Genomic DNA, 16,745 nt, shown 5'->3' with positions numbered 1-16,745 from the left:
CACACAAATTCACCCTAATCTACAAAATAAATTGTACAGAACTACTTACATGTCCCTGTTCTGCAGGTATTTCACGCACAGTTGGAAGTGCGCCCTTGTTTAGAAGAAGTCTCCCAGCTAATCCTGCCTTGTACAGGCCGAAGTTGGAGAAACAGCTAGCTAGCTCATGTAATCTTTACCTAGCTACTGCGCATGTGCGACTGACAACAAATATGTTACAGCAGTGAGATGTCTCACTCTGTAGCTAAAACAGAGACCTGAACACAGTGTGAAAAGAGGAGCTGCAGCAATGTGTAGTAGCCTACAACAAAAAATATGGTGTTTTTTGGAAAATTAAACCATGTAAACCTATTCTGATACAATCTCAAATTACAATTATGAACCTGAAAATGAGCATAATATGGCCACTTTAATCTGGCATAGTGACCTGATCTGGTAAGACATGAACGTTATGTAGACTGGTCCCTAAATAACTATGAACAGCTTTTTCCTGGATGGAGCTTTGTGTAGCGAGTTTATAATGCAGCTTCTCTATCCTGACTACCAGGGTCCCTATCTGATCAGGAATTTTTTATTAAAAAGATGATTAAGAATTGTACCAGAGCTTGTGAAGTTATAAAATAAAACAAAAAACATGTTAAACTTTGGAAACAAAGAATTGTGTATTTCTCTGCCCCCCCATCCATTGTCTTTATCTCAGGGCTATAGCACACCAGGCTGATGTGACTTTTCCCTGCAGTTGACCTGAATGGGCTTGTGTGAAGGGAATAAGCAGTCAGTGTGTGTTTGGATGCGTGTGTTTCAGTGTGTGTATGTGTGTCAGAGAGAGCGGGTGTGTACTAGATGTTGAAGCCCACTTTGTCTTGGCTTCAACATCTAGTACACACACCAGCATCCCCTCACATACAATCCCTGTTATCTTGCAACACACACACACACACACACACACACACACACACACTCACATCAACACAGAGGTGAGAATGGCACTGGGGAGTCGGAGGAAGAGATATTCATGCTTACTGATTTATTAATGAAACCAGGCAGAGATGGAGAAAAGATCTAGAGTGAGAATATACCAAGAAGAAAAAAAGACGAGTGGGGAGGGGTCGGACAGATGACACAAATCAGAGATGAAGAGCAGCTATTGAGGCAGCAATGGAGGATGAGGAAGAGCATGAATGTTTTATTAAACAGCCGTGGTGTTAGATTATTTACGACAGCTGGAGGAGGGGGCCGATATTGGCTCACACACGTGCACACAAACACTTTATGGGAAGCTCGATAACACTCTTAAGACAAGTCAGCACAAGCTGAGGTGGTTGTTGTAATTGAATGTCAGAAGCTATTAGGGGAAGGAAGAGCGGGAGAGTGAGAGGGAGAGAGACGTAAAGAGGGCAAACTAGTCACTTTTATTCACGGCATGTGTGGTTCAGTCCGGACAAACAAATTAAGAAGCATGTGAACACACGTGTGTGTATAAATCAGGGAGTATTAGTATGTCTTTTATCATTTCTTACACACATTTGTCCACACAATCCATGTGTTTTTGTTTACCTCCTTTCTCTTGGCTTTAGTGCTCTTATCCCGGAAATAGTAATTGTGCCAAAGATGATATTAGAAGCGTGGGAGAGTGTAAGACTGGCACGTTTCCAGAGCACTGACCTGGGAACACACACCTCCCACATGCACAAATGCACATTTCACATGCACACGGTGGGAACACGCACATGCACAAAATTGTGGCCCAAAAATAACAAGCGTAAAGAGAGTTCTCTCCAAACTGAGAAGAGCCCTCGGTTTCCTCTCTCGTGTCACCTCTCTGTCTGTAGCTCTCACTCGCTTTTATCCAACTTCTCTTCCTCAGTTTTCAGTTTTTCTCTCTCTGTGCTGGTCATGATAACTTACTTCAAAGAGCCAGCTGAAATTACAGTGTGCAGTCGCAGTTAATGCAAACTTTACATGTTCTACATGCAAAATCAACAATCTTGCCTGTTTCTGGTTAGTAATTGTATGAGCACTTAAAAATTACATAACTGGCAACTCGTCACGTTAGTTTTTTTTCTCTACCGTCGCCAACAATTTTCCCAACCCATGAAGAAATCCCACTTCAAGCCAATACTTACACCTATCAACATCAAAATGTGCACACTTTAGATTAAGTGTTGCACTTTGAACCTTAATTAAAATTACACATCCCAACCCATAAATGTCCTTCTTTAACCTATAAATTGCAAAATTCAACCCACATTTTGCATATTTGAACCTAAAACTACACACTGCAGCCCAGAAGTTGCACATTTCAACCTGCCCAATTCAACCCAAACTTAGCACACTTTCATTCAAAACATTGCTCACTTCAACCAAAAAAACGACACGGCTTGCACAACAGTTGCACATGTCAACTCAAAATGTACTCATCAAGAACGAGATTCTGGAGCTTTTAGAGGGAAGGTTGAGTTTGCTGGCCAACAGTTCTCTTCATCCTTTCGGCCCTCGTTGGGCCGGATAAAAGCAGCTCAGAATCAACCATTAGGTTCCAGTAAATGTGTGGGTCATAAAACATAAACAATGAGATAAAAAGCTCCATAGAGTTGCAGAGGTTAATGTTAATTCCCTTTTGAGATTGCATGGACTCATTTGCTTCAATGTTAAAATAAAAATATCTTGATGCAGGTATAAACACTTGTCTAGCATCTGCCTTTTGCTTAATTTGGGAACAAAATCTTTTCTTTGTCAATTTTCCCATTTTTGTTTCTATTGTTCTGAAAACTGAGACTTTTCCTTCACCCATAACAAGGACGCCTGGCTCACATCATATGACATACTGGATCTATATGTAGCTCTTCCCTTGTGGCCACTCAAAGACTGACAGTCTTTCTTTTTAGAGCACATTCTCTTTTGTCTTCACACTGTCTGTCAGTTGCTCTCGATCACTCTTTTACCCTCTGATCCTTTCCGTCTATCCTTTACTCTCTCTTCCTCTCATCTTCTAACCCCTCACTTCACCTCACGTCTCCCTTTGTCTCCCTCTCCCTGTCCCTCATGGTTTCTGTGGCTAGAGTTGCGGCTCGTTAGCACCATTTAGAAACTTCTTTCCGGCTCATTTGGCTCTTGGCTCATCCCAGCCGCATTGACATTAAGCAGCGTGATGAGTGACTGCGCCCCACGGCGGACATGACACCTCCGTCTCCATCAGGACTCACAGCTGAACACCGACCCATTTTTTCCTCCGCTTCCTTTTTCCCTTTATCTGTCATTGTTGAGCTGTAATTTTGTTAATGTACTTTAAATAATGAGTCGCAGCATGTTAACAGACGTCAGAAGATACACAGTGGACTTTAGTCAAGCAGCTTCAGACACAGTTTTGGGTGTGTAAGTATATATTTAGGGTATGATGTCATAAGTAGCAGTAATGGATGGCTGATTCGCACCATAAACCGATCATCTCTCTTGTCTCTCTGTCGTTTCTTCAGGCATAGACCAGCATGCCGTTGGTGAAAAGGAACATTGAGCCCCGGCACCTGTGCCGTGGGGCGTTGCCGGATGGGGTGACCAGTGAACTGGAGTGTGTTACCAACAGCACCCTGGCAGCCATCATCAAACAGCTGGGCGGTCTGAGTGAGTATCCTGTGCTTCAGTACAAGAGTAATGTTTTGCACATGCAGTGGTTCAGTTAAAAGTCATATCTAATTAATTCATTTGTAGAAGGAGACATTTTTGTTCAGACTCCTTGTCTTGAGTGAGGATTTTAGCTCTTTGCCTCCGGAAATGTGACTTTTTCCGTTGCAAACTGTGATCAACGCTCAAAGACTAAAGGCCTGGCCACACCAGCATTTAAAACTCTGAAATTTCGCCACGCAATTCGCACAGTTTATTTTGTCAACTGCGGTGAACTTTGACCCGCAAAATTGCGGCATTGACCGATAGCAAGGCTATCTTGACAGTGCTGAACTTTAATGGGGAACAGAGAGTTTGAGAATCCAAAATCAAGAAAGCTATTGTCGCTTATTAGCTATTGTGCAACACCAACTTTCATTTTACATCCTCTGTCATCCACTATGTGAAATTACTGTCCCGAGTTTGCTTACTGACCGTTTGCTTCCAACTGACCACTGTTCCATCCTGTGATCCATCCCTAGGGACGATCACTTGAGACATTTTAAATGTGAGGCTAGGGCTGGGCGATATGGAGAAAATCAAATATCATGATATTTTTTTACCAAATACCTCGATATCAATACCACAACGATATTGTAATGTTGACTATTGGTGCTTTCACAAAATATATACACAATGAGATTTTTGATAAATAATCATCAGTAATGTGGATATAATGACTAAGTGGGTAAAGGCAAATAATAGAACAGTTACAACAGTCTGGTAAGTTCAGAAATTGACATCACTTTACTGTAATGCAGCCTTTAAAACCAGGAAAAGACAACACTTATGCCATATTACGATATCCAAAATCTAAGACGATATCTAGTCTCATATGACGATATCGATATAATATCAATATATTGCCCAGCTCTATATGAGGCCATGTCTGCCCATTCTGATCAGATGTATTTAAGCAGTTGTTTGCTGGGAAGGAGGAGCCTGAAGGGAAGCTGTCGTGGTGTTTGAAGGAGTTAGTTTAGTTTAAAAAAAGATGGATCCAATGTGGACTTTTATGAAATGCGCTTGTGAACATGTTGCGAAGGGGGAAATCATTTTAAATGTGATTAGCATTTCAGGACTAAATTTAATTCAGCGACAGCTCACTGCGAATGAGTGAGTGCTCTGCCTTTGCTCCATCTGTCATGTTGTGGGCTGAGAGGCAGATAGAACGAGAGGAGATGTAGAGACATTGAGGCTATGCAGCAGGTGGGTGTATGTGGCAGGGTTATTGAGGAAGGCTGCATTTCTGCATCTCTGTAAATTATATAAAAAAAAAAGTGTACCTTTCTGTCACACACACACACAAACACACACAGTGACAGAAAATATTCTGAAAAGGTAGACGGCAGGAGGCAACCTGTCCTACTGAGACAGACGGAGGGAGCAGGAACAGCATTGACTGACTTCCATCTCTGTGAATTTCTCTTCCCATACATCTCTTGTTTTATCTAGCTATTTATTTGGGCTGTATCACACTGACAATTGTGGAAATCCTAATAATGTTTTGTTGCCACATCAAACCCTAATTTCTGCTGCCCAACCTGCACAAAGAGAACAATACCCAGTGTTATTCCCGAATAAAAAGGCCATTATTTTTAGACTACGGATTGCTGTTGCAACCATTTGCAAAACTCTGCAAATAGAAGCCTAATAACGTTTTTTGAGATACAAACCTGAATATGGTTGAAAGCTGGGAGCCAGAGCTCAGCTGGCGAACATGCACATGTGAATGCACTTCTTTCCCGGGATGAAAGAATATTGTAAACTACAGTTTCAAATGTGTTTTTGTGTCTCCCCCTGTTTCTGTCCAGGTCGCCATGCCGAGGACATTTTCGGAGAGCTGTTTAATGAAGCCAACAGCTTCTACCTGAGGATGAGCAGCCTGCAGGAAAGAGTGGACCAGTTGGCCGTGAAAGTCACCCAGCTCGACTCCACTGTGGAGGAAGGTAAGGACGGCACCCGTGTGAGTGTGTTTATGTAGTCCAGGATCTTTTTATATATAGGACAAAGACAAAAGACAAATGTTCTGCCATGGTATTTGAAGTTGTGTGTGTGTGTGTGTGTGTGTGCGCAAGTTTGATGGTATGAGCATGTTCTCTCTTTGTGCTCTTGCTTGTGCTCTAGTAGGATTTCACATCCATATCTGCGTGTGTACTTGTGTGATGAAGAGTGGGTGAGTGGGTGTGGGTGTGTGTGTGCTTTCCCCTGAAGCTAGCCTGCAGCATTTTAAATGGCTATGCTGTTTATTTTGTGTGTGTTTTAACAACTTCTTCCACTTTCTTTGCTTGATGTCTGTGTCTGTCTGTGGAGTGTTTAGTGAACAGCAAGACACACTCATATTATACTCCTGTTATGTGTGTGAGTAATGATCATTATCTCCATCATTAAGCTTTTCAGTAAATCTGAAGGTCACTTCTTTTAATGCAGTAATTGATAGGGACACACACACACACACACACACACACACACACACACACACACACACACACACACACACACACACACTGTCAGACTGGGCTGTGGTGATCCAGTCAGCACTTACAGGAGGATTTCAGAGCTAAGTACGGTGGCCCCAGAGGCTCAAACTAACCTTTAATGTGAGACATGAGCAACCTCCAGTCTAGAGTTTTCCTTTTCGTTGTCTCCATTTTTCTCTTTCTTTTCTCTTGTTTTTTTGTCTTTCCCTCTTCACTTTCTCACTCTCCAAAGTCTTTCCTTGACCTTTGCCTTTTTACTCCTTCCTTCTCTTCCCTCATTTTCACTTTCATCCATCTCTGCATCATCCTATCTGATGTTGCGTTTATTATTACTTTCTTCCTCTCTTTTCTCTCTCCGATTTTCTATAATTTCTGTCTCAAACCCTCTCACTCTTTCTCTAAGCCCTCTTCTTCTCTCTCTCCTTCCTGTTTCTTTATTTCTCTTTCTCTCTGTTCTTTCTCTTTCCTTATCTTGTTTTGACTTCCTTCGATGCCTCTCTCCTTTCCACTTCCCTTCCCCTTTTCTTATTTTCCTCACTTCTATCTCTCCCTCTGTCCATCCCTCCTTTTCTCCCTCCTTTTATTTCCCAAACCCTCACTTTTTGCTCTAAAACCCTCTTCTTCGCTCCCTCGTCCCTGTGAATTTCTTTCCCTCTCTTCCTCTAACTTCGGTCTCCATGTTTTTCTGCCTCCCTCCTTCCCTCCCTCAGTTTTCTCTCTCCCCCTGCTGATACTGCCTAGTCATTCTGCAGCACGGCGGGCTCAGACAGAGAGCATCAGATAGAGCTGCACAGACTGCAATGAAAAGGAAAAGCTCAGCAGTCCTATGTCTCATCCTCCTCCTTTTCCTTTTCCACTCCTCCTCCCCCGCTCACACACTTTCATCTCTTCTCTCATCCTCTGTTCATCTCCATGCCTCTTCCTCCTACACACAAGCAATTCCTCTGTCCCTCGTTTCCAACCACACGATCACACTGTCATCTGTAACTCTCCCGTCTCTCACGTCTCACTTTTCTCTCTCACTCCCTCACTCCTGGCTTCTCTGACTTCTTCTTTCTGTTTTTCATCTCAAAACCGGTGCCGTGTGTGTGTATGTGTGTGTATATATATATATATATATATATATATATATATATATATATATATATATATATATATATATATATATATATATATATATATATATGTATGTGTATATATATGTGTATATATATATATATATATATATATATATATATATATATATATATATATATATATATACACACACACAGAGAGAGAGAGATTTGCATTGATATTTATGGACTGGGGATTTTCTTTTTGCAATGTACCATAAAGTGTAGCATTTTTTTAAATAAAACAAATTTCACTGGAAATACTACTTTTTACAGTAATGTGTAATCATTATAGAACAACGTAATGGGACAAACTGTGCTTGACATGTTACATATGGTTCAGGGAAGTCAACTACCTTAAAAATGATTTGCCTCGCCCGTAAGCACTTCTCTCATTGGTTGTGGAGTTTAATCTCTGCTGCTGTGAATGTGCAAAAAACAATGTGAATGTGCTGCAGTATGAAAGAGAGGTTGTACACTGCGTTTCACTTTGCATGCAGATGACTCCTGTGAATCACATTTTCATGCTCTGTTCATGGTAAAGGTATTAAGTGTCAAACCTATGACACCCAGAGTAACAGAACCTCACTTTAAAAGTATTGTTCATTTATTTAAAGCTATAGTGCGTAGTTTCTGTCTCCCCCATGAGGAATTCTAAGTAATGACAACAAAACTGTTGACGCGTCCACATGATACAAGCCTTCCGTGATCGCGCACCACCCCGCGTTGTATCAACTCATTTGGCAATGGCATGAATGTTGATGTTCATAAATATAAAAAAGTTACGCACTAAAGCTTTACTATCCTTCTTTTTACTTGGATGGATCAAAGGTGTTTCCTGTAGTATGCTACACATCCTTCCAGACATTAAAATGATTATTCATTTCAGGTAAATGTGGAAGTCAGACCAGACTGTTTGGGCCCTTGTGAACCAATGTGAACCAGACTGTTTAATAGTTTAATAATTAATCTGGTTATTATCAGTAATCAACATATTTGTATGCATGTAAATGTGCAGAGGGGAAGATTAAACGTTAAAATCAGAGTGATGAAAGACGGAGGGTGTGTGTGTGTGTGTGTGTGTGTGTGTGTGTGTGTGTGTGTGTGTGTGTGTGTGTGTGTCTTTTTTTAGAAAAAGAGAGAGGGAGAAGCTGGCGGCCTCTTTGAAGATGTGTCTGAATGAAAGTTGCATTAGCTGCTGGTTTTGTGGATTATTCATTTGGCCACAGGGACAGAAGCTTAAGAAGGAATGATCAAACACAGAGCAGACAGGAGTGTGTGCTGACTGCAGAATCTGCACACGCACACACACAGATCAAACAGCCAATTGCTCTTAAGTTTTTAGGAATTTGCAGTCTGAGGTTAAACCTCACTCCTCTTTTCCGACGTTAATAATCCTGTTGATAACATGCAGGCACACACATATACAGGACATAAGTCAAGTAAATCAATGGCAAGGATTATGTCAAATTGACACGGTTTAACCATATTATACACAGGGCCGATGTACGCTGAACCAGCTAGTGTGTCCAGCCATCTGCTAGATCCTGGATAGCAATGCACTACTGTAGCAATAAATCTCATCTGGGGGGGTTAAGGGATTGACACACATACATGCAGCATTTTCTCGGTCTCTCACTCTCCCTTTCTCTGTGTCACACACACAAACACACACATACTGACTCCTGTTAGAGGTAGACAAGTCATGCTATCAAGCTGCATAAACACAAAGCATTTAGAGTACCAACAACATGCACCCTCTAGTGTGGGGGTGGGTGTTCGGGCTTGTTTAACTATATTCGTGGGGTCCAAAAACCAGGAGTCCAGTATACTTGTGGGGTCCTGACAGCTTTGTGGGGCCAAATTGCTGGACCCCACAAGTTTAAAGAGCTGTTTGAGGGTTAAGACTTGGTTTTAGGATTAGGGATATAATTAGGTTATGGTGAGGGTTTAGGGTTAAGGTTAGGCATTTAGTTGTGATGGTTAAGGTTAGGGTAAGGGGCTAGGGAATGCATTATGTCAGTGGCGGGTCCCCACAACGATAGTGCCACAAACCTGTGTGTGTGTGTGTGTGTGTGTGTGTGTGTGTGTGTGTGTGTGTGTGTGTGTGTGTGTGTGTGTGTGTGTGTGTGTGTGTGTGTGCTTGCATAAAGCTTGTCTGTCCCTGCTGTCCTATTATCACCTTCTGTGTGTGTTCTTAAAGGTCCAATGTGTAGGAATTTCTCCCATCTAGCATTGAGATCATATATCGCAATCAACTCTCTTGCACCACGCAGTTCAAAGTACGAATTACAGCTACGGTAGCCTTCACGCTTTTTTCTGATGACGCCGGTCTCTTGCTCTTTTCAATATCCTTTTTTCTTTTTCTGGGCGAAGAAGAAGACTCCTGTTCCTGAAATTTGGATTTTTAATACGTGTGGTCCTCCATGTTTCCGTCTTCAAACTTCCCGGCGCCGGGAAGCGACGATACCCATTAGCAGCGTTAGCAGCACCTGTGAGTTTATCATGTGACAGCGAAAACGCGAAAGGCGGAGCAGTATGTCCTGTCCCTTACCGGCTAACGTATTTCAAGATGGGGCATGAATATGGAGCGTCTAACCCGGTTCATGCGAATGCAAATGTAAAATTTCAAGCCAAAAGGAATACTTGGAATTGATGGTGGTGGTAAATATTCATGAAAAAGGACAAGTTTGTGAACGGGCAACACAAATTTTGATAATGAACAACTAAACACGTTACACACTGGACCTTTTAATATAATTCTGATCTGTAGATTGCAAAGTTATAGCAAACAGTTCAGTTACAGTTTGTATACTGTGTTCTTGGTGTTTTTTTGTCAACACTTTCCAAGTTGTAGTATTTCATCTCCCGTGCTTCTGCTCTTGTAAGCAATTTTCTACATTCCCAGAATGCCTTTCAACAAAATCCATAAACCCATAAATCTCAGGTTCCAAGCCACACAGTCTTGACAGTGCCACATTGAGTTTCTGGGACTGCACTTTTGCAGTGAAGGTGGCATCCTGCTCTGTGGGACTATATCTACTAAATTGTTAAAACCTAATTTTCTTACCTTTTCATTGTTTGGAAAGAAGACTAAGGAACAGTGTGTGCTGAATGTATTCCATTGGTGACCTGGACAAATGAAAAATGGCTACAATAAAACAAGATTGTATATAATTTGTATACATGTAGTGACACAAGAACTGTTTCCTCCGCTGGAAATAAGAACATTTAATGAAAATGCATCTTGGATAATCTCTAATAATGAATAATTACATTTTCCTTTTACAGCCTGATTGTCCAGAATGTTATTACAGAATATCCTAAGTAACGCCACTGAATCTGCAACAAATTTAACATTATAATGAAATCTACCTAACAGTGCCCAGAAATTATTTTTATTTTTGGTTATTTTATAAAGTCTGAAGCTGACTTTGGTGGCATTAAACGTTAAGTTAGGGAGCCATGCCCTGGCTGATTAATACATCTGTTAAGTGCACGAACAAGAGATCTTGTTCTCCTCCTTCATTCTCACAAATCCTGACTTTATTCTTATTCATGAGTGTAAACTTTGCAGAACTGAGACCAGAGATCAGAGGGCAGGAATTAGCTGCTAAGCTGACAGTCGAAGAGTTACTGTAAAACAGCTGTTTTGAGGGATTATGTCACCAAATACTGTAAATGATACACAGCAAATAATTCTGCCATTTTCTTTGGCCCAACTGTCAAGCTGTTTACAGTACTGTTTATGAAACATTCATTCTCTCCCTTTTTTCTACTTTATTTTATTTATTTTTTGGCTCCTTCCAGTCTCCCTGCAGGATATTAACATGAGGAAGGCCTTTAAGAGTAGCACCATCCAGGACCAGCAGGTGGTGTCGAGGACCTCCGTCCCCAACCCTGTGGTGGAGATGTACCATCGCTGTGACAAACCTCCTCCGCTCAACATTCTCAGCCCCTACAGGTCAGTAGTTTAGCTGAACTGTATTACATTGGTAGTTTGATAATATGTTTGGTTTGCCAATGATGTGTTTAAGTCATTTTTATAAAAATGTAAGGTAGTACATGTATAATGTTATCATTCGGCACATTAGGTTTTAGTCATAAGTGTTGGCCCTGAACAAATTGCTCAGAGGCCTCTTCCAAACTTTTTGGCGGCTGAGTTTTGGCAGCAAATGTGATGGATTGCTTTATGGCACAAAACAAGTAGAGAATGCTTTTTTTTTTTTTTTTTTGCAATAGAACGCAGAGCTAAAGTTTCCTTTAATTGCTTCAGTGAAGACAAAGAGAAAACCCATTAAAAAAAAAAAAACATCAGTATATGTTAATTGTGGTGTCCAAATAACTACAAATTACCTAGAACCAACTGGCAGGGATCACACAAGTAGTTTGATTAACTTCAAACTGTTTGTAATGTTATAGGAAGATAATCGTCGTTGTTTTGTCTTGTTTAAATTTGTGAGTTGATGAAATTTGACTACCATTTTAGCAGTCATTTAGCAACATGCTTCAGCTTTTCAGAAAGGCCAATAAAAGAAACACTGTACGATACCCACTGAGTTAAAGATGCTAGCTGAACAAGGGCTAGCTACAGTAGGTGCAGTAAGGGGCCAGGAGTTCAGCTGTCTATTGCTCCCACTTCGGTTAGGTTCTTTCTCATTGGATACTCATGAATACATGATAAATACATCTTCATAAATAAAGCCAGTCACTTATCATATTCTAAATCACTCTTGGTTGTCGGGTTTCAACACAATCTCTGTGGTGATTAAATGACTATGATCTTGTATTGACTGTGATATGGGGGTCTATTAGCTATTGTTTCGTTCCATCTGCCCCTTCAAACTCTCCCCCCTATTTTCCACCAGCGGCTCTCAGCTCGGCTCCGCTAAAGATACACCCAGATCTATTTTCACACGAGCCGCGGGCCGTTCGGAGGAAGTGAAACAGCGAGAGTATCCAGTCAATTTACCTAAACAATATATGTCTCCTGTACAACACTACGTATGACGAGAGGTTCATCTTGGAGGTTGACATACATGACACCACAGATTCTCGAAGGACAACGCCAGAAAAGAGAATGCATGAAGTTTAACTGTGGGAGTGCCGTGAGTGGAAGGTAGATACTAGCTTAAAAAACAGGATTGTTCTGTAAAGCACTTGCAGAGACAATCAAATCTGTGAGTCGGGCAGCAAGGCGCTCCGCTTCTGAGACACTCCCAGTGGAAAATCAGGGTCGCGCATTCTTCTCCATTTTGTCTCCATCTTGCCCACATATGACAACCGTCCACCCCTCCTACCTCCCTGCTTTGCATCTGTCCAAATGTCTTTCTTTTTGGCTCTTATTCACCCACTATCTGCCATTTCGTCCATGCAGGGACGACAAGAAGGATGCATTGAAGTTCTACACTGACCCCTCCTACTTCTTCAATCTTTGGAAGGAGAAGATGCTGCAGGCCACCGAGGACAAACGCAAGGAGAAGAGACGGCAGAAGGTATGGATGTGTGTACGCATTAGCGTGTGCTGCTGGAGTCCATGTGTATTTGTGAGTGCAAGTTGCAGGGCATGTTTGTATGTGTGTCATTGCAGACATGCTGTGGGCTGAATGTGTGTGATTGTGAGAGTGGGACAGAACAAAAAAAATCATCTTCTGCTTTGATTTGCTAATTGTTTTTTTTCCTACCTAATTGTGTATTTTCTGTATGCTGTAACTTCATGTTATGCATTCCTATCTTGCTGTACTCATCATTTAGCTTTGCTTTGTTGTATAATTAGTTATTGATATAGCAGCAGGCGGGCAGGCTCATTATCCAGAGACAAATAAATGGCCATAGGGGAATACAACTATAAACTGTTTATATGTAACGCCATATTCATACAAAGATGTAGTTACTATATGATATCACAGCTATTACCAGACCATTAAATTAGCAAAATAAAATGACTAAAATTGCCATAACAAAACTGGCAATGTAGGCTACTAAGCAAATCCCCGATAGCCAATAAATTTATCCAATCACCCGACCCTTGTACCAGGTACACGGATAATGTACCGAGTGGACAACATGGTGATGTGAACCTTATGGTCTAAATACCATGGGTATTTGCTCAATCCAAAAAAGAAAAACATATATCTATGGTTATAATTATTCAAATTTCTTTGTCTTTTTAAAGTGAGTTCTGTCTAAAACACAATTGGCATAGATAATTAAATATTTCAGAGCTGAATTAAACTGGTATTCCCTTTCGATTTGCTCCACTTCTCTCCATCAGTGCTCTCGACAATCATTTTTCAATCCCCTGAACAGCTGCTGCTGTATGTGTTTGCTGCACTGTGTCAATATTTCTGTTCAGTTTAATGCTGATCACATTTTTCTGTTCCCTAAAACTTGGCTGAATATAATCCCTTTTAGAAACAAAGTAGTTGAAGTTTTCCCAACTAACAGGTGGGAAGCTCAGCTGCAGGTGGAGGGTGTCTCATCTACTCTCTCCTCCTCCTTCTCTTTCTCCAATGTATCTATAGCGCTACCTGGCCTTCCAAGACACACACCCCACCCTCCTCCTCCTAACGCACTAGCTTGTCTTTCTCCCATGTTTCCATAGGGCTGTCCGGCCCACCCTGACAGGCCCCACTCCAGACAGGCCCCACCCAGGAGCCCCCTGTCCATCTCTGTAAGACAACAGACCCCTAACCTGCCTTCTCCCGCCCCCCCCACTTTACCCCTGCACACCCCACTAACACACATCACACACCCACATATTATAGAGGATGTAAGACACACACAGGGAAACACTAATATCATGATTGCATTTCACTAATAACAGAGACAGATACACACTAGAGTGCGGATCGGGCCGCATTTTTCTGTCCAAGCCCAGCCCGCGTCTGACAGATCAGTAACCGATAAAAGATATTTATGTCCGAGCCCGACCCGAGGCCGACACAGTTAAAATCTCCTTTTTTTCGGGGCAACAAGCGCACATTAACACAGGCGCGCACCTACATAATAAGCTTTTTTAAATTTAAAATGTTCAATGCCTTATCGCGTTGATGTGACCGAGCCCGACCCGAACCCCAACATAATTTCTAAATATCTGTACGAACCTGGCCCAGCCCGTCGGGTCCCAACGGGTTCCAACGGGTTCGGTTCAGGTATCCATCCTCTAACACGCACACAAACACACACACACACACAAACACACACACACACACACACACACACACACACCTTCCTTTCTGTTTGTATGTGTGTGTGTGTGTGTGTGTGTGTGTGTGTGTGTGTGTGTGTGTGTGTGTGTGTGTGTTAGCTTGCCACCTCACCCTCTTTCTAACCCTCTGTGATTGGTTTGGTTTAGTTTGGTTCCTGTCTCGTGTTACCAGACGTTTTGGCTCTGTTGTCCATCGTCTGCTAGTGTGTGTTGGTGTGTTTATTAGTGAGTGGATGGGGAGTGGACTTGTGTGTGTGTGTGTGTGTGTGTGTGTGTGTGTGTGTGTGTGTGTGTGTGTGTGTGTGTGTGTGTGTGTGTGTGTGTGTGTGTGTGTGTGTGTGTGTCCCATGGTGAAGGAGCTGGTGATGGTGTCCTGTTCTCTTCCTCTGCAACAGAGAAATCAATAATCAAAGACTAACTTTCTTTCCACTCTTCTATCTATCGGTCTGTCTTTCTTGTAGGAGCAGCAGAAGCAGGTTGAGGACCCGGGCAGAGAGGTGAAGAAGGTCAGTGAGGATTTACACACGGATAGCATTATCTATAATAACTATATATTTCAACACCAGTTGAAGACTTCCTTCTGAAACGGGCATGAAATGAGCAAAGACTTAAAAACTGCAAATTAGCATGAAGTTCGCTGTGATCAGTTGGTCCAGGTCATCTCATCGAATTCAGCTGTACTGAACTTTAACACACTAATTTGCGTCGTTGACCAATAGCAAGCTGTCTTGTCTGTGCTGAGGGAACAGAGAGGCCGAATAGAGGAAGTTATCGTATTAGCTTTGTCGCACTCAGTTTTATACACTGTAATCCTGCTACTCCTTTATAAAGTGTGTATTAAACTGATCCACAAGAGGCATAGATTGTTGACAATTATGAGACGAGAGTCGATGGTACAAATACGTCCCTTCAATTCCCTGCGTTAACTTAGCAACAAAGCTAGCTAGCGTGCCAACGGGCAGGTAGCAAACATGGCTGACAAGCTAGTTTCTGGCTAGCGCAAACATTTTAGCGGTTAGTTTTCTAACCACCGTAGCTCGCCATCTAGCCCCACAAGAAGTCGCTACAACACCAAGCTTCGATCACCACCTATTTCATGATGACTTACTGGTCTTCCTGGTGCTTTAGTGTGCGTCCTGTTTAGCAGTTAGTACAAGGTTTTAACCTTTTATGCCCCATGAGCACATTTCTAGATCCCAATTTATTCATCACTGCAGCAATTACAGTTTTCATGTTGTTCTATTTTTACTGACTTGAACTACAGAAATGCTTATATATTTAAAATGTAAATTCATTTAGTTTTATTTATTACAGACATATTTAGTGAGTATAGGTACATTCTTCTTTTAGAAATCTGCTCCAGTGTTACCTCCCAAACGGCGTCATGACCCTGAAGTTGAAAAGCTTTGTGTATTAGAGTTTCTTGTAATCTGTACTTTAGTGACTGGCTTTGATATAGTTTGTACTTATGAAATACGTGTTTCAAATGATGACAGAGCTCCAAAATGGCCTCTCTATCAATCTGAAGTATACAAGTTTAATTTGTTACAAATTTCGGGCTTAATAAAGTTAATTTAAGAACACTTGGAGAACATTTGATCACTCCAAAACCATCTTCAATTAAAGTATATTAAAGCAATTTACTACAGTCAAGACTGTGAGACACTCTTCGGTGCCTGTTAACGCTGTCTCTAATGGGGTGTTACAGAGGTACAGCTGTGCTACTTCTCCAGACCACGGCGAGGGAATGTTAAAGTGATACTGCAGCATGTCGCACTATAGCAACGCTTTTACCAAATGTACTTCTTTCAGTCAAAAGCCATCACTTACATTATTCATCATTCAAAAGACATTATTTTTAGAAATCTGTACCTTTCTGTTGTTTTTACCTTTTTAAAGGTGCGTAAGGCTCGTAACCGGCGTCAGGAGTGGAATGTCCTGGCCTACGACAAAGAGTTCAGACCAGACCCCAGGCTCACCCCCTCCCCTTACCATGGCATGTCCTCAGAAGGCTCCCTGTCCCCTGATAGCAGGTACACACACAAGCTGGTTAACTGGGAATACACGCACACGCAAGGGCACAAACACACATGCAGGTTTTCTGCATTAGGATGATAGAACACATTTAACTGACCCAACTGACTTTCACTATTTTCCTTAGCCTTTAAAAGCTATATTTGGTATTGGTGTACTATAAATAGTATATCGTGTGCAAGTATTGTTACACAGTCACTCAAAGTCTCACAATTACACACATGTAAGCACATACCTGTGATCAGA

At 41.7% G+C, this 16,745-nt stretch overlaps 1 protein-coding gene across 3 annotated transcripts in view; it reads left to right on the top strand.

Annotated features, from left to right (window-relative positions):
- zgc:109889 (uncharacterized protein LOC553542 homolog) overlaps nucleotides 1-16,745 on the top strand; it is a 39,542-nt gene that overhangs the window by 17,470 nt on the left and 5,327 nt on the right. For 2 of the 3 annotated variants that reach the window (XM_035993781.1, XM_031304143.2), the window contains 7 exons: nucleotides 3,477-3,621; nucleotides 5,475-5,609; nucleotides 11,066-11,219; nucleotides 12,633-12,750; nucleotides 13,860-13,928; nucleotides 14,927-14,971; nucleotides 16,365-16,498. In XM_035993781.1, coding sequence (XP_035849674.1) covers nucleotides 3,489-3,621; nucleotides 5,475-5,609; nucleotides 11,066-11,219; nucleotides 12,633-12,750; nucleotides 13,860-13,928; nucleotides 14,927-14,971; nucleotides 16,365-16,498 — 788 coding nt within the window. In that variant the 5' untranslated portion in view covers nucleotides 3,477-3,488. The remainder of the gene's footprint in view (nucleotides 1-3,476; nucleotides 3,622-5,474; nucleotides 5,610-11,065; nucleotides 11,220-12,632; nucleotides 12,751-13,859; nucleotides 13,929-14,926; nucleotides 14,972-16,364; nucleotides 16,499-16,745) is intronic. The other variant, XM_031304144.2, reaches the window with a different exon arrangement.

This window comes from Sander lucioperca, chromosome 17 (assembly GCF_008315115.2).
Source record: "Sander lucioperca isolate FBNREF2018 chromosome 17, SLUC_FBN_1.2, whole genome shotgun sequence".
In the NCBI taxonomy this organism is placed as follows: Eukaryota; Metazoa; Chordata; class Actinopteri; order Perciformes; family Percidae; genus Sander; species Sander lucioperca.
The sequence above is the reverse complement of the archived record's forward strand: the minus strand, read 5'-3'. Positions and strand labels throughout refer to the sequence as shown.